General features: G+C 43.5%; 1 protein-coding gene across 1 annotated transcript in view; it reads left to right on the forward strand.

Annotated features, from left to right (window-relative positions):
• LOC142557166 (carboxypeptidase inhibitor SmCI-like) overlaps window positions 1-17,517 on the forward strand; it is an 18,174-nt gene extending 657 nt beyond the window's left edge. Inside the window, exons 2-5 of the mRNA XM_075668830.1 lie at window positions 7,239-7,442; window positions 11,445-11,639; window positions 15,221-15,409; window positions 17,218-17,517. Coding sequence (XP_075524945.1) covers window positions 7,239-7,442; window positions 11,445-11,639; window positions 15,221-15,409; window positions 17,218-17,429 — 800 coding nt within the window. The 3' untranslated portion in view covers window positions 17,430-17,517. The remainder of the gene's footprint in view (window positions 1-7,238; window positions 7,443-11,444; window positions 11,640-15,220; window positions 15,410-17,217) is intronic.
• The last annotated feature ends 611 nt before the right edge of the window (window positions 17,518-18,128 follow it).

The following is an 18,128-nucleotide window of genomic DNA, read 5'->3' on the forward strand; positions in this document are numbered from 1 at the left end:
AACGATATCTTTCCTCTTGTTGAACGGGGCATTTTTCTTCAGAAAAACATAAAGAATTTCTCGCTCCGTCACTCATCACACGCTTTCTAGCTTCTTCGGGAGTTTCTTTGATAACCATCCAGAGTGTAATAATATTATTATTTTCAAAGAAACCAGTAGAATCCTATTAAATACGATGAATTCGTAGTTCTTGCAATATGTGGTCAACTTATTTTATGCTTCTGCAACATTTTTTTCTCATGGCATAGCTTTTAGAGATTGACTCATCATCATCATCATCATCATCAGCCTAGTTACGCCCACTGCAAGGCAAAGGCCTCTCCGATACTTCTCCAACTACCCCGGTCATGCGCTAATTGTGACCATGTTGTCCCTGCAAACGTCTTAATGTCATCCGCCCACCTAACTTTCTGCCGCCCCCTGCTACGCTTCCCTTCCCTTGGAATCCAGTCCGTAACCCTTAAAGACCATCGGTTATTTTCCCTCCTCATTACATGTCCGGCCCATGCAACCCCCCCCCCCCCCCATTTTTTTTATTGATTTCAACTAAGATGTCATTTACCCGCGTTTGTTCCCTCACCCAATCTGCTCTTTTCTTATCCCTTAACGTTACACCCATCATTCTTCTTTCCATAGCTCGTTGCGTCGTCCTCAATTTCAGCAGAACCCTTTTCGTAAGCCTCCAGGTTTCTGCCCCATACGTGACTACTGGTAACACACAGCTGTTATACACTTTCCTCTTGAGGGATAGTGGCAACCTGTTGTTCATGCTTTGAGAATGACTGCCAAACGCACCCCAGCCCATTCTTATTTTTCTGGTTATTTCAGTCTCATAATCCGGATCCGTGGTCACTACCTGCCCAAAGTAGATGTATTCCCTTACCACTTCCAGTGCCTCGCTACTTATCGTAAACTGCTGTTCTCTTCCGAGACTGTTAAACATTACTTTAGTTTTCTGCAGATTAATTTTCAGACCCACCCTTCTGCTTTACCTCTCCTGGTCATTGAGCATGCATTGCAATTGGTCTCCTATCAGCGAATCGCAAGTTGCTAAGATGTTCTCCATCAAATTTATCCCCAATTCATCCCACTCCAGGTCTCTGAATACCTCCTGTAAACATGCTGTGAATAGCATTGGAGAGATCGTATCTCCCTGTCTGACGGCTTTCTTTATTGGGGTTTTGTTGCTTTCTTTGTGGAGGACTACGGTGGCTGTGGAGCCGCTATAGATATCTTCCAGTAGTTTTAAATATGGCTCATCTACACCCTGATTCCGTAATGCCTTCATAACTGCTGATGTTCCGACTGAATCAAACGCTTTTTCGTAATCACTGAAGGCTATATATAAGGGTTGGTTATATTCCGCACATTTCTCTATCACCTGATTGATAATGTGAATATGGTCTATTGTTGAGTAGCCTTTACGGAATCCTGCCTGGTCCTTTGGTTGACAGAAGTTTAAGGTGTTCCTGATTCTATTTGCGATTACCTTAGTGAATACTTTGTAGGCAACGGACAGTAAGCTGAGCGGTCTATAATTTTTCAAGTCTTTGGCGTCCCCTTTCTTATGGATTAGGATTATGTTAGCGTTCTTCCAAGATTCCGGTACGCTCGAGGTTATGAGGCATTGCGTATACAGGGTGGCCAGTTTCTCTAGAACAATCTGACCACCATCCTTCAACAAATCTGCTGTTACCTGATCCTCCCCAGCTGCCTTCCCCCTTTGTATAGCTCCTAAAGCTTTCTTTACTTCTTCTGGCGTTACCTGTGGGATTTCGAATTCCTCTAGGCTATTCTCTCTTCCACTATCGTCGTGGGGGCCACTGGTACTGTATAAATCTCTATAGAACTCCTCAGCCACTTGAACTATCTCATCCATATTAGTAACGATATTGCCGGCTTTGTCTCTTAACGCACACATCTGATTCTTGCCTATTCCCAGTTTCTTCTTCACTGTTTTTAGGCTTCCTCCGTTCCTGAGAGCCTGTTCAATTCTATCCATATTATAGTTCCTGATGTCCACTGTCTTACGCTTGTTGATTAACTTAGAAAGTTCTGCCAGTTCTATTCTAGCTGTAGGGTTAGAGGCTTTCATACATTGGCGTTTCTTGATCAGATCTTTCGTATCCTGCGATAACTTACTGGTTTCCTTTCTAACGGCGTTACCGCCGACTTCTATTGCGCACTCCTTAATGTTGCCCATAAGGTTGTCGTTCATTGTTTGAACACTAAGGTCCTCTTCCTGAGTTAAAGCCGAATACCTGTTCTGTAGCTTGATACGGAATTCCTCTAGTTTCCCTCTTACCGCTAACTCATTGATTGGCTTCTTGTGTACCAGTTTCTTCCGTTCCCTCCTCAAGTCAAGGCTAATTCGAGCTCTTACCATCCTATGGTCACTGCAGCGCACCTTGCCGAGTACGTCTACATCTTGTATGATGCGAGGGTTCGCGCAGAGTATGAAGTCGATTTGATTTCTAGTCTCACCATTCGGGCTCCTCCACGTCCACTTTCGGCTAACCCGCTTGCGGAAAAAGGTATTCGTTATCCGCATAATATTCTGTTCTGCAAACTCTACTAATAACTCTCCTCGGGTATTCCTAGAGCCTATGCCATATTCCCCCACTGACTTGTCTCCAGCCTGCTTCTTGCCTACCCTGGCATTGAAGTCGCCCATCAGTATAGTGTATTTTGTTTTGACTTTACCCATCGCCGATTCCACGTCTTCATAAAAGCTTTCGACTTCCTGGTCATCATGACTGCATGTAGGGGCATAGACTTGTACCACCTTCAATTTGTACCTCTTATTAAGTTTCACAACAAGACCTGCCACCCTCTCGTTAATGCTATAGAATTCCTGTATGTTACCAGCTATGTCCTTATTAATCAGGAATCCGACTCCTAGTTCTCGTCTCTCCGCTAACCATTAATTCTTGCTTTCTTGCCAGGCCACTGAACATGGCCTGAGACTTGCGTGCAATATTTCCTACAGGGCCACTCTTATAGACTTCGCCAGTCAGGATCCTCAATCGTTTGTTGTAGTTCAGCAGGACAACGTCATCTGCAAACCGTAGGTTGCTGAGCATATTCCCCGTTTGTCCTTACGCCTAGTCCTTCCCAATCTAACACTTTAACTGCTTGTAGTGAGCATACAGGGAATAAAATTGAAAATCAACTCCTTGATTTGCATTTTGGTTTCACATTTTGTCGGGAACTAGGGTAATTGGGGAAACTTTGTCAACATTGTAGATTTGTAGATGTTGGCATATAGGCCACAATGCCTAAATCTCAATATCCTGGATGTCAGTGAAGTAGTTTCTTTCTTTCAGATGTTATTTGCAAGCATCGTTCATTGCCTGTAGTTACTAAAGCTTACCGTAATTATGAAAGAAATCGGAATGTCTCACTGCATCAGTATCTCGGATGCAGTGAGATATCAGTAATCCCTGCTTTCCGTTTTGCGTGAGTTAAGAACATATGGCGTGGAAATCAGGCTGATATTTCGCCCGTCTGCGGAAGGCACTGCGGAAGGCACTGCGGATTTCTTCGTAATTTAAATCACGGAAAAAATAGAAGAAGAAGAAGCATATGAGCAGCAACAGCAACGACAACAACAATTACATTCTGAGGACGACTCGGGTTTCACTTTTCCGCTAGGTTAAAGCCTGTCTTTTTTATATGGTGCTGAAAAGTTCGACAAACCAAGATCTAAACAAACCAAGACAACCAAACAAACCAAGCAACAAGATAGCTCAATGACCCTCGACAGCAGCGGCTTTTCAATATCGGCGAACTTCTTCGTTCCGCCAGAATAGATCTTTCACGGACTTTTGTGTCATTGAACTCACACTGAATATTAAGAAAACCAATGTATGGTTTCTCACGCTGAAAACAAAGTGATGAATGACACCATTAAGCTATATTTTAATGACTGAATTTTATTATTTACAGCAAGTTTATGGACCTATGTTTGCGCAGCGATATGGACTGCACCGATCATGTCAGTCAGGTTGCTTAACATGAAAATGGTTCAATCTAGAGATTCTCCTTGCGATGGCGGTGTCAGTAGGCTCCTTTGCATAAGCAATCTTCTTCCATGCTCTGTCAAAAAGAGTTATTTTTTCAGCTTAGTGCAACTTAGTTTAGAGTAAGTGTAATACGCATCAAGTGAGATGTTTGCAATGAAAAAAAGAAAGCATTAGAACGACTAACCAGGAGTTGTGGTAACCATAGAAACACGTTGTCCGTTTTTTCATGCCATGCGCTTTTCTGAATGCTACACGCTCAACCTTGCGGTTTTTATTTATCAATATATTAAAAACGCAAAATTGCCGCGCGAATGATCTCTCGGGGCCCTTTGCGTGTATTCTTGGGCTTCCTTCATGCTCGGGAAAACACTTTTATGTAGCACGTATTGAGCAACAGAAAGCTGTATCGGGAGTTTTTCATGTTGCTGTAGAGTTTTCTTATTGACGCTTTTCATCTAATTATAATATCTGAGAAGTTGATTAATTACTTTATGCGTCACTGTAACCTAGAATGTTTCTTTGCTTGCTATAACTCTGTGTGGGCAACTTATTCGATGCTCATAGCAGCCAGAATGTCGATCCGAAACCTTTTTCCTTGCGGTTTTTGTTTCGGTTTTGCTGAAAACGGCTCACTTTCGGTTCAATTCCGAAGCGAAAAAAAAAGAAAATACTGGTTCAAACCGGTTCAAGCACATTTGCATAACAGAAGAAGCATTGCAAGAAACCTGCGCAAATTTATTTTCTGCGAGAACTCGACGTGGTTGCTAAGCTCCACTGAATAATCACGCCTGTTGTTTGTTATTTAGGCCGCACATAGTTACAAAATAATTATGTACATCCTACACCAACGCTTCAAAACGTGAGGCGAAGCTTTATTGAGGAAGACAACGATAGGAGAATACACTGAGGAAACGCAGGGAGTCATCAAGCCTTGGACCCTGCTGAGGAGAAAAGGGAAGAGGTGAATAAATGGGGAACTGAGAAGCAATATTGAGGACAGGCAGTAGGAGGTGACTATGTAGATTTTGTTACTTTGAGGGCCCATTCGCAGCCTTGAATATAAGCGCGTGTTAAGGCAATATTCTAAGAGAACCATTATGGCTCGCTTCGTTCATAATATGTCCGGCCCAGGGTTCAGTAACACGTTTTCACGGAAAGTCTGTTGGCAGTTGGTGCTAACGAAAGGAATTATGCGTGCCGTTCACAGTCGTACTGGGGAAAAGCAATAAGTAAATTTGCGTCACGTATTGCCTCCTGTATTTTGCCCGCATCACAGTCTGGCGAGTCCCGGTGCCGGATGATTCAAACACTGCCGCGTTAACGCAACACCTACAGTCAGCCCTCTGACGCCATACGTTGAAAGCCGTACTAACGGCGCCACCGCTCTAAACAATCACAGGAAGATGGTGTACATTTACAAATGAGGTACCATAGTTGAGACACAAGAGCAGCAAATGCATGCATCGAACACTGCAGAAGAGGTGGCCAACTTGAAGACAAAACCGTTATTCCTTCCTCTTGGTTTCACTCCGGAGCGAAAAAAGAAAATCATCACTTTCCGTTTCAGTACCGGTTCGAGCTAAATAACGTTTTTCACCGGTTTTTGGTTCCGTTCCGGTAAGGTGCCCTGATAGTAAAATTATCTACTACTTCCACGTTTTGCATGTATTCTCCCACGTTTTGTATGTATTGCATGTATTCAAGAAAGGTTTGCTGCCGTGTAATTCATGCCATTCCAAAATTGTCAAGCGTGGAATTGCTATGCTCTGCCTGGAGTCTTCCCTCGAAAAATCGTGTGCACACACGATGCAGGCCTCGTTCAATAATCAGATTAAGCGACTGAAAGTAGCACGGTTCCCTGACTCGTTGGTGACCTCAGTCACCGAAAGCCTTTTACGGAGGTTAAAGGTACCAGCGCAACAAGGGAGGAAGAAAGAGCCAGAACCGTAAGACCTGCAGTGATTCTGCAGGGATGTTCACAAGGTTTCCCATAACCTCACGAAAGTGGCAGGCCGGTATGGTGCACCCATTGCCTTTTCTGCCCCCGTCAAACTAAGTCGACTCTGTTCGAAAACCAGACGCGAGGAGACCGGTTCGCAAGGCTGTGGCAAGAAGCATAGCACGTCCTACGGGAGATGAGCTACAGGCGTGGTGTATAAAATTCCCCTTGAGTGCGGCAAGTTCTATAGAGGATAGACTGGACGCTGTATAAATGAGCGAGCCAGGGAACACAAACTAACTCTAATGAAAGATGGCGTGGCACATTTGCCTGAACACTGCAAGGCCTGCATGTGCAAAGCACGGTTTTCTGAGATTAGGATTCTTGGCATAAGTAGATTTCAAACAGCACGTGAGCTGATGGAAGCTTACTATATAAAAAAAGAAAGGTACAAATTGCATTAGCGATACATCTATCGTGCTCTATAAATCGGAAACTAGATTGTTTGACCTCTGGGTAATGTATATCTGTGAACAGCCAGCGCATGCGTATATATATATATATATATATATATATATATATATATATATATATATATATATATATATATATATTCTTGGTTGACAGCCCAAAGTAAATCAGTTGGAAGTGCCGCCCGTGTTGTCTTTATGTGTTTTCCTTTTGTATGTGTTCGATTGCGACAAAAAACATGTCCTTTTGCATGTATTCTTCTGTATATTGGCGCATATATGACAGCCTACATTGTTCTGAATTGCTCCTCTTTGTGTTTGCCGACCCCACTGTCTCGTGTTTTATGACCCAGGCTATAAGCACCGTCAGGAGGTACACCTTGCCTTCTTCCTTTCGCCTCACCGCATAAGCGTTATGCCCTGCACATGTATACATGCCTGGATAAAGTCTTACAAAGGTAACACCGTTTTGACGCGAACTAATCGTAACGTCCATACATGATTCGTCAGGTTATTTATTACTTGTCTCATTGCGAACATTTCCGGCGTTTTGAACAATTGCGAGAATCGTAAAGGTGAGCGCATGTCTAGGTCGGCACTGAATACCTAATTTCTCTTCCGATTGGTGGTTCACAATTTCGGGAACATTTCCATTAGAAAAGAAACCGGAAATCAAAGTAATCTCGAATCACGTACTGCAAAGCTTCACTTTTGCTCGTAATGAATGTGTTAATTTAGAACAAATAGTTTTGACTGTGTCAAACCGAAATAATACAGATGCCTCATGTCTTGATATTATTTCAGGCATTTCTGGTTTCCTCATATTCGAAAACGCTGAGGCGAACAGTTACTGCTTCCTCGAACCGGAAGAAGGAGTGTGCAGAGCTTTTCTTCAGAGGTGGTTCTTCAATCACACCACAAAAAGATGCGAGAAATTTATTTATGGCGGATGCAACGGCAACAATAATAACTTCGAAAGTGAAAAAGAATGCCAGCTACAGTGTCCAGGTAAAAAGTGTCGAAATTATACTTTCGTGAAAGTTGTGTTTTTTTTTTTTGCTTTCACGTACTTAGGCGCACCCTGCAATAGCAACGCTTTTGTAGAAACGACAGAGAAGCGCCAAACCGAAATAGCTTGTGTGCTCGGAATCGAGAGTGAATGCGCGATCACGAGTGAGAGTACTGCGCATCGCCGAAGAAGCCAACAGCTGCGAAACCAGTATTCGACCGGCAGGACAAGAAATACTGAAGCAAAATATCGGACGCGATCATAAACAACGCAAGCTGCGGCCCCGTTTTGGCTTAGCAGTTTTTATTGCTCGTTGCAATGATTTTGCGCATTGAATTTCTTGTTGTCTTGAGTGCGTCGCAAAAAGTTGTGAAGGGGAGGGGGAGGGGGGAGGGTACGCTTCTGGTATTATCGTTGCTCGGAGGGTCAGCTTCGGTACAATTTGATCCGCTTACGTTTTCTTTCCGACAAATTGTTTCTGAAAGACGTACACATGATATTTTTTGTAGGTCCTCCTACTTCACGTAATAGTTTTGTTACTAACAAAATAAGGCGTGCACGTTCGCGTTATTAGCGCACGGTCACACTAGATGCAGGCCAGTGAGGTTCGTAAATTTCGTGTCCATATAATTAAGCTTTGTGATGACTATGACAGGACTCGCTTGACGTGACCCCATCGACTGGAGGCTTACTGTTTTTATTGAGAAAATATATAGTCGTGCAACATAACCACCCAAAGCATGAAAAATTCCTCTGGGGCATAATATGGGAGAAAACTATTAATGCTCGACGTGTAGAACTCGATGTACACATAAATGTGTACCCAAGACATTCGAGATGCGTAAAGGTTGAAAATGTCGATGTTCGAAAGTGTTATTCGAAATGGTTCACTTTTGTGAGCGGCGACATTCGCCGAACTGCTGGTGGTGAAATATTTTTATTAAATATATCACTCGCGTGTATATAAAAAAAGACTAGGATGCGAGAAGTGGAGAGGGGTATTTCGGGGAAACTACCTAGGGCTTTGTGCCTCGCCTTGTATCTCACACGAATTCAAGTTACAACGCAAGTATCACTACCTTTCAGTCGGGCTGCAACTCTGATGCAAGATACCAAGAATGTTTTTTTAAAAATAAAGGACAGACTAAATACCTTATTTGTTTTATATTCGTCACTTAATGCGCATAAGAGGACTGTTGTCCGGTTGCAGTATAAGGCGAGAGACAGGGCTATCTTGTTAAAAAAGTTGAATTCTAAGCTCTTCGAATAACATATTTTACGCAGGCGGCTGGATTGCATGATGCAGCTTCGCGTATATGAGCTGCATGAGAACCCATGCTCTCTTTCTGGTTTTAATCTTTGTCTCGAGGTCAGCTTGGCGCGTGATTAGCGTGTTTTATATCCGTCGCGATTACGGGACGCTCGAAATAACTTGAGCCTCGTCGTGCATCTCAGATGAATTCAAATATGAGAACCAGTAAGAGCCATTCCGCCTGCTCGCTATCAGTCAAATGTAGCAAATCGTGTGACATCAGGTCACACGATTCGTGTGCGTCCTTCAATTTTTTGCTTAGAAGTTGTCTAAGTACCTCTGTTCTATCCCGCCAGCTCCGCGTCTAATCGCCTCATTCTTTTTTTTTCACTACAGTATCTTCTGGATCTTATGGATTTTTAAAATAATCTTAAATAACGCCTGGGGTTGTATATGTCAAAACTACGATCTGATCTTGAGGAATGCTGCAGTGAGGGAAAAATGAGTCCGTAGCGAAGTGGTTACAGTGTCCCTCACCTGTTCTTGATGAAAGGAGCAACACTGCATTGCACGACTACTCCATAGTGCCAGTCATCCCCACTTGCGGAGGTGGCGCTCAACGATGGCGGATGGGCGATGGGTGCCATTAAAGTCCCTAGTTTTTCTGCTGTTAGGTGCCATAGCCCCCCAGAGGTTGCGGACTCTGCACACCAGGAGGAGCCCCAGAGCCTGGCGCAGGTCTTCGGGTGGCGAGGTAGAGCTCGCCCAGATGTGAGGCACGGAGTTGGGGACATTGGCGCCTGTCATAATGTGGTGGAGGATCTGTGCTAGAGCCACTCTGTTCGAATTCTACCGTAGGGAACTTTTATTTATTTGAATAAATAAATAAATATACATATGGGTATTTTTGGAACATCACGGCTACTATTGCTCCGGGGACATATACGCAGTGGCCCCGGAGCGACATACGCAGTGGCTTCAGGAGCCCATACTTACATACTCAGTAGCACTTTTCGATCAACATACCCAGTAACATATATTTTATGAGAGCAGCATTCAGGGCAAGTTGGTAATCCATTACTCAAATGATATTGCGCAACAAAAAACGACACGGACGCAAGAGAGGACGACACACCAAGCGCAAACTTTCAACTAAGTTGATTGTACCACTGAAACCGATTTTATACATGTGAAGCAGTGTAGACCGCCCATGCGCGTACATGAAAATGAACTGCGCATTCATGTAACATAGTCACGAGTCATGTGACGCCGCCTCCAAGAAACTTAGTTCTTTTTCTGTGAGAGCCAGAGAAGGGAAGCTAACACACTTATCACCCAATTTCGCGATCATCTGCGCTTCAGATATTTCACGGATGAGCTGCGTGCTGCCACGGGAAGCAATCGTGCATAGGGCCTCAAGTGGTTTGCAGCCAAGATCGCTACAATGAATCGCCAAGAAACCACAGGAGCCATTTTTTACATTGTTGCTGTGTTCGCGGAGCCGATCATTGAGGCAACGCCCAGTTTGTCCGATATATTTCTTCCCACATGAAAGCGGGAGGTTGTAAACCACCCGGTGGACACACTCGACGAACGTTTTGCGGTGATGCTTTCTGCACTTATAGGAAGGGATGGCATTTGGATCCGTCAACCTGCAAAGTCTGCCGAGCTTGTTGAGAGCAGAAAAAACAGCTCTTACATTCACCGTTTGGGCCATCTTTTTCAAATTATGGTATATCCCGTGCATGTAAGGTATAACACTTACTTTAGGGCGTATGCCGGGAGGGGCATCAGCAACTGACTTCTGCGTGCTGTAATGCGCTTCTCTTAAAATGCGTTCCGCGACAGACACTAGCACCACCCTAGGATATCCAGCCAAGGACAAGCGTCGAGTTTGCTTTTCAAAGCTTATGTCCACTACATGACAGCAAGACTTGCTAAGGGCATTCTTGAAGCACAAACTGATAATGGCCCGCTTATACAAGCTTAGAAGCTTGTTAGCTCTCTTACGTCCGTGTCGTTTCTTGTCGCGCAATATCATTTGAGCAATATATTTTATACTGCACTATCTTCGGGTTCGGCCCTTGAAGAAGGCTAGAAATCCAGATACCTGATATGGAAGAGGGTGGGGGGTAACTCCCTAAAAGAAACACTGTCTATAATAGTCGTACAGCTCACGATTATCAGGTGCCAGAGAAAGGACGAGGCATCTGGGGTTAGCTACACAAGCGCTACCTTAAACTGATCTATGCCGTCAGCGAAAAGAACTTGAGTTGCTTGTTTCTTTTTTGTTTGCAATACCCGCCCTCCGCTCTCTTTCCCGTGGTCTGTTTTCTGAAATTGATTATCACAAAATGGGCAAACACTAACTACCATGAACCTCCATGCTGCAATTAGTCAAACTGCCGAGCCACAGAACCCTAAAGCTACAAGGGAAACCTATTGCTCTCTCTCCCTCTCCCCCTTCCCCACCTTTAATCTCCCCCATCCCTCTCCCATGTGTAGGGTAGCAAACCGGTTAAGCTAAACTGGTTAACCTCCCTACCTTTCCTTCTCCACTTTTTCCTCCTCCTATTCAAGTTATTCACCTCCTCCTCCTCCCCCCCCCATAGAAACCTTTGCAGTTCGAAAAAAAAAGAAAGAAACAATGCGACCTTTGGTGCTTCGCGATATTTGTGGATGAAAGACAAGTTTTTGAACTTCTGAAAAATAAACGTAGCAGCGTAAATGCTCTTCGCCTTCATTCCAGGTAATCTAACTTTGGTGAAACCTTCAGCGAAGGATATTTGCTTCATCAGACAAGTCGTGGGAAGATGCAGAGCTGCATTTCCAAGATGGCACTTTGATAAGAAGACAGGGAAGTGCGAAAGATTTATTTATGGTGGTTGCAATGGCAATGGGAACAACTTCATGTCCAAAATTGAATGCGAGGACTTTTGCCAAGGTAAGCAAGCTAAAAAATAATAATGTAAGGCTTACTTTAATAATATGTTAGGGGTGATTCTAGGCTCATGCGCCTGGACAAATGAATGCGGTATAATGCACTAAAGCTTATTGCAGAAAAAAACTAAGGCTATTATTTTTCGCCCCCTTCCCCCTCAAAAAATGTGCGTGTAAACGATCACATTGTGCTTGTTGATGGAAGAATAGAAATAATCCGACTGTTTAAAATACTGGGACTGTTTTTCATGAGCATATGGCATGAAATGACCATATCGACAACATGGTGGCCGCATGTTTCTCCAGAGACATAGGAATTTAGGTATTTAGGACATAGGTATTTTGTACAATGCTTCGTTTTACTAACATATAAACTGCTGCCAGGAGCTTTAGGGAAAGTTGTCACAGAGAAACTCACAGAAAGTCTACATCCCGCTAAAAAGTGTTAGGAAACGTGTATTCACTGCCTTCTTTAAGAAAGAATATATATATATATATATATATATATATATAGCGGTTCAATTACAAAGCCAGAACGATACACACGTCCCGCGATGTCTATCCTCGAGAGAGGCGCTAACGATGCGCCCGAAGCACACGACTGTTTTCTTCGATACAACTGCCTCTGGAGAGGAGAGCTCCCTGCCGGCGACTCAGGGGAGGAGAGTACGACCGGGTCGTAGTACGGTTTGAGTCGCTTGGGTTCTGGTCTTATAATTTCTATTGAGCATACATATCTTAATGCTCGACTTCAATTTCGCCAAGGAAGACGTGATGTAAACTGAATAATTAAAAGGTAATTAATTATTGTTTTTAATTTGCCACCTAGAAATTGCGTGTTCTTGCGCTGGCACGGCCTCATTTTAAGAGTACGCTTTCGCGAGCCCACCTCGCCTTTCCTCTACATCCGTCTCTCTATCTCATCTTTCTATTCAGTCTTTCCGGTTCCCCCGAGTAGGGTAGCCAACCAGGCACATTTCTGGTTAACATCCCTGCCTTCTCTCTTTGTTTCCTCCTCCTCCTCCTCCACTCGGTGGCGCTGAACTGAATACATCGGATCGGAGAAATTGGGCTTTAGGCAACCACTGCACCGAATTTGATGAAGTTTGTTGCATTGAAAACAGCAAACATTTAGTGAGTGTAGGAAGAGGATTTCATGTTTAGGCCGCCAATTTTTTAATAAAGATTGTCGATATTCGCAAGCTTACAAATGAAAAAAAGACCAATGCCATGAAATCTACAAATGTGTAACTAAGCAGAGGAGAACGATATCGCAAATCTGTGAACAGGACCTAACAGCATATCAAAGGCGGACAAAATTTCTCTAGCACGCACCGCTTTGAAACACACCACTAACAGGTGAATAGCACTTTTTCCAAATCTTTGTGAATATTGTAGCGTATTGACGTATGCTGCAAATTCATATATATCCGCCTTAGGTGCCCGAATGGATGCAGTTTACTACAATATGATAAACGTTTGATAAAAGTTATGAATTTGCAAACCTCGTGCTTCACTTTTTGCGAAACTTCATGTTTTCCGCAAGGTTTGTAAAAATTTCCAGGACATAATTTAAAATTCTGCGGGCTACAGTGACCAGAATTTAGCGTTCTCTCTTAAAGGTAACACGATTCATTCAAATCAATCGATGGGTTGTCTCAAGTACTTGTCCTTTTCACATGTATTTGAATAACCTGCATCGGAGTGGGCCCCGAGTTAACCCTTTCAGCCCTGAAATTTTTGACGGCATAATCTTTTTTCATCGTTTTGTATGGATATACTGCTGCCTAAGAAACACAAAAATACTGATTATATTCGGATTACTCCATCAGTGCGAGATATGGCGTCCAGTCCTTTATACAGGACACCAGTGCTTAGTGGTTGTAAAGAGCGATACAAAGAATTTCAAAATCGCACGTTATTCTCAGCTGCAACACAAATATAAATGTAGAAAAACTAGCACGATGGGAACCTGACAGTTGTTCTCGTGCGTGAAAAGCCTCAAAAACATTCTTTGGGCTCTTTATAGAATGCTCAACATTGCACTTGAATGGTCTCCATGTACTTGATAGTCGCTTTGTCAGATGTATATTCGTTATAGAGGACCAATCGTTTGTATAATGTGCAGAAATATGCAAGCCTGCAAAAGCAAATTGCATATCCTGCTCTTCATCGTCATCGTCTTCTACCTCCAACACGCATACCTCCTTCATCATTGCGCTTGAATGGCCTCCATCTACTTGATAGTCGCTCTATCGGATGTCGTTTCGTCAGTGATGGCTAACTCTTCATCTACTGTGCAGAAATTACGGCTCCCCCCAGCTTGCAAAAGCAAACTGCATATTTTTTTTTTTCATAGTCATGGTCTTCTACTTCCAGCAAGCACACTTCCCATAGTGCAGCAAACATATGTGGGTCCTCTATACAAAAACATTTCGCTATGGGAGTCCCCTTGCCACCATTGAGTACAACAGTTCAGGCTGACTTATCACATCCGAGATATTAAAACGAGAAATCGGAAGCTTTCACAAGCAGCAGCGCCCTCACTCTGCATTCAACTCATGCTGGGCCCTTGACAACCACTGATCCCTGGTGCCCTGGTGCCCTATACGCACATCATGGCGTGCTGTGGGCTATGCGAAAATGAGAGGCAAAACGTGCTCATATAGATACACCCCGAAGCATACCAGAAACAACAAATAAAATTATGATCGCTATCGAGACCGTAGGTATTGAACAAATATTATCAAAAGACGTGGATACTGCTTCAGCCGGCTTTCTTGCCTGCCGCCATTTTGTTTTCACCATTCCATACACAGCAGTCAACACTGTGGAGCTAGGGAAGATGTTCGGTCATTGAAAGTTATCGCTCCGCGCGTTCCGTCCACGCTTCACTGCACGGCAACTGTGTTCGCTCGCGCGAGCACGCACGCGACGTTCCCGGTGACGGGTTGCAAATAAAGAACACGAAAAGAACAAGAAAAGTGAAAAATGATCAATGTCGACGCATTAGCAGCCGTTTACCACGGTGTGTTTGTTTCTAAGGATTAAAACTTGTTTTATTCAATACTGAGCCTATAAATCAGCCTATATATACCGCACAGTCAGCCACAGTTGCGGTGAAAACATCAAACTATATTCAAGCGCGAAGGAAGCCATTGCAAGAAGTCATTGGAAGACAAGGACGAATAAACTTTCGCCTATACTGGCGGAGGTGTCTGGAGAATAGCTAAAATTCTTGTTTAAGTTTGCCGACCATTTACGTCACCATTAAAACCATTTTTTTTGTGTTCTTTCTATAGGAAACCAGGGCCGAGAAATATAAAGCTTCTTCTCAAAGTATTATAGCTAACTCTCCGAATGGTGCTTGGCGTTCGACGCGATTAAAATAAAGTCTTCAAACTAAAGTAAAATTAAAAAAAGAAGAAACAGATCGTATGCCGTTTACTGCTTTCTGAGTGAAGGCAAAATTCTTCGTTAGCCTTGCGGCAGCAGGTACCTTTTATGCGACGTCGATTAGAGAATGCAGACACATCATTAGGACGCATCATATCATGATCAGGCTCTGCAATATTGTATTTGCAGAGTTCGTGACGGATCCCTGCGCACAGCCGATTATCCTCGCTTCGAAAAAAAGGTGTGAACACGAGAAGAAGGAACGAAGATTTGGTTACAACAGAGTGACAAAGAAATGTGAAAGCTTTGAGTATTCCTCCTGCAAGGAAAATAAGAACAACTTTCGTACCAGGAAGTCATGTCTTCAAACTTGTGCAAGTGAGTGACACGTTGAACCATTCTGCTTCCGTGGAGTAACTTGGTTTGCTTGTTAACTTCGGCGAAACAACTTGGCTACAATTTTATAGCAACAACTTTAGTATACCCATAATTTATGATCTGGGCAAGCACCTGTCTTACTTGCAGTTACTTGTTTATGCAGGTGTTTTATCTTTAAGTAGAACACTTTCTTCTGAAAGGAACTGTCATATATACAAGTTCCTCTCTTTCGATAAGGTAGGCTGCGTAGCTAGGCGGAAATAAGCAGGCTGAAAGATTTCCGTAATTACCTAAAATGCGCCAATTAACAAGTTAGCCATTCGCACAAGTGCACATTGCAACATTGAAGTAGTGAAGTCATGCTAGATTAGCGAGAAAGCCAGAACTAGCGCCCCTTTAATAGTATCCTTGACCAGAATCTGATTAAAAAATGGCGATTGAGGTTGTCCTGAAGAATTAAAGTTGCGCTTATGGGAAACCCCGAACTGGAACGCCAGTAGAGCTTGTAGCACAGTTTAACGTCAAATGCCTCGAAAGGGTGCTAGTCAGCATTTCTGCTAATTAGGCGTGACTACTCATTCGCTTCAATTTCGTCAGTGGCTAGATATGCCATAAAGGCACAAATCGGAAAGGTTGTCATCCCATTTTCATCAATTAGCGAAATTATTGTCGAAAATGTCCTTTCCGCAAATTTTTGCCTGGCCCCATCGCCTGTCCACAGAAAAGGCAGGTTGTTTTGAAAGAAGCTGCTGCGCTTAAAGAGCAACAACCTGACAAAGCCCTGCGTAGTGAGCTTTTATCGTGAAAGTTTGCGGCCAGCCTATGCGCATGCAGACATGGACAGTAGAAAGAACATGGACACACAGACACTGTGCTAGCATGTCCGTGGACCTTCTATTGTACTTGTGTATATGCGCTAAACTCGCATTTTAATACGCATTACGAACAAGCCCGCATTGCAACGATAAACTAGGCGCGTTCGCGTTCGACAGCGCATGCGTAGCCAGCACGGCCCCGCTCACCCATCCTGCTCGTCCGGTGGTTGGGTAGGTTTTGGTTTTCTCGTACATATGGTTAGAGACAGGCTGAGGAGGTGGCCTGACGAAAACGAAATAACGGCGTCGGCATATTGAGGAGGGAGGATTGACGAGACGAACAATTTCGAGCACTTAACTATTGATGCGAGAAGAATACGAGATGCTCGATTTGTTATTTTTTGTTTTTTTGTCACAACGAGACAAAGAAAGAAAGACAATGAATCTAGAGAAAGTATAGGGGAAATTATTTGTTATGTTTATTGAAGTGTAGAAATCGTCAGAGAACAGAAATGAAAGTTGACGGAAAGATGAGCGAAACCAAATGCTCCGCATTACGCTTTTGGTGCTTTCCCGCTTACGCTGCTCCGGCACTATTCTCTCGGCGAATTGCTTGGATATTTATGCATGTGCGCAGCTTTAGCGTTATGAGTGTTGGCCAGCTATACTTAGGCCATGGCAGTGGATGCAACCGCAGGCGTCCATCGTGTTTTGCCGCTGTCACAATGAAACCGAGCAGGCGTTTTTTCTTAATCGTCATCTCCATGTTACGTTATTGCTTCACCATTAGCAGGATACAACTTGATTGTCATATCATATCCTACGTACGTACGCAGTAGAAGGAAAATCGCTGAATAATGATGTGTTCTCAGCATCATTCATGTTTAGCGTGGAATCACAAATTGCAGTAACCTAAGCAAATGCACTCCTAAGAGCATCATGACTTGTCATTTATCCAGCTTTCCAACGCCTCAATCTGTTTTTCTTTTTCAGAAGATTCCGCGTGCCTGCAGCAAACAAAATACCACCGTTGGCGTATTTACACATCATATTTTTACAGCGCCGACAAGGACATATGTCGGGAAACCTCCACATATTTTCAGAAGCAAAATGTCTGGCCTAAAGAAAACAGGTTCAAGAGTATGGAGGACTGCTTCAGAGAATGTATGCCTAAGCATACGCAGCATATCAGACAGCAGACGTAATAACTTCGCACAATATTTTTCACGTATCTAACTGAAGCGTGTTTTTACGACGATGTGTACGTAAAGAATAAAGTGCGTTTAACTTCAACTTGTTCTTCGTTAGAGTTGCCATACTTTTTTAACCTCGCGTTTGTTCTGCTACGAGATACCTGTGAAGCAAGTGCTTGCTGTGATATTTAGCCATCGTCAGGCATTAGGCGTACTGTCACTTACTTTCACGGCTTCGGTGTATTTTTGTCAATATTCTCATGATCGTCTTCTGTATCGCCATATTTTGAATGTATAGCTTTGTACTGCTTTTTTACAAACAAGGTATACACCCACGAACGAATGCAAACTGAACGATTTATTGGTGACTTCACTCATGCGAGGCGGTGCAGCCGCTCAATAGTCCTTGCCATACCATTAGTGCAGGCGCCAGAGCGAAATGGAAACTAAGAGGAGTGTTTGCTTCCCAGCTCATGTCAAGCAAAGCCACACAAGCATGCTTCATGGAATCTGCCTGGACGTGACCTTCACACTCGACGCTACATACACACATTTCGTCAGCCCTGCGGAGAGCCCAAACTCTGAATATTTCAATGTGCGAGAAAGTGGGCAACATGTTTTATCGCGACTATCTTGAGTATGTGTCCCAGCGGAACATGCTGGCTTATACAGTGGCAGACATCAGAAGTGATGCACTATGGGGAGGTACTA

The sequence above is a fragment of the Dermacentor variabilis genome, chromosome 9 (assembly GCF_050947875.1).
Source record: "Dermacentor variabilis isolate Ectoservices chromosome 9, ASM5094787v1, whole genome shotgun sequence".
NCBI lineage: Eukaryota > Metazoa > Arthropoda > Arachnida > Ixodida > Ixodidae > Dermacentor > Dermacentor variabilis.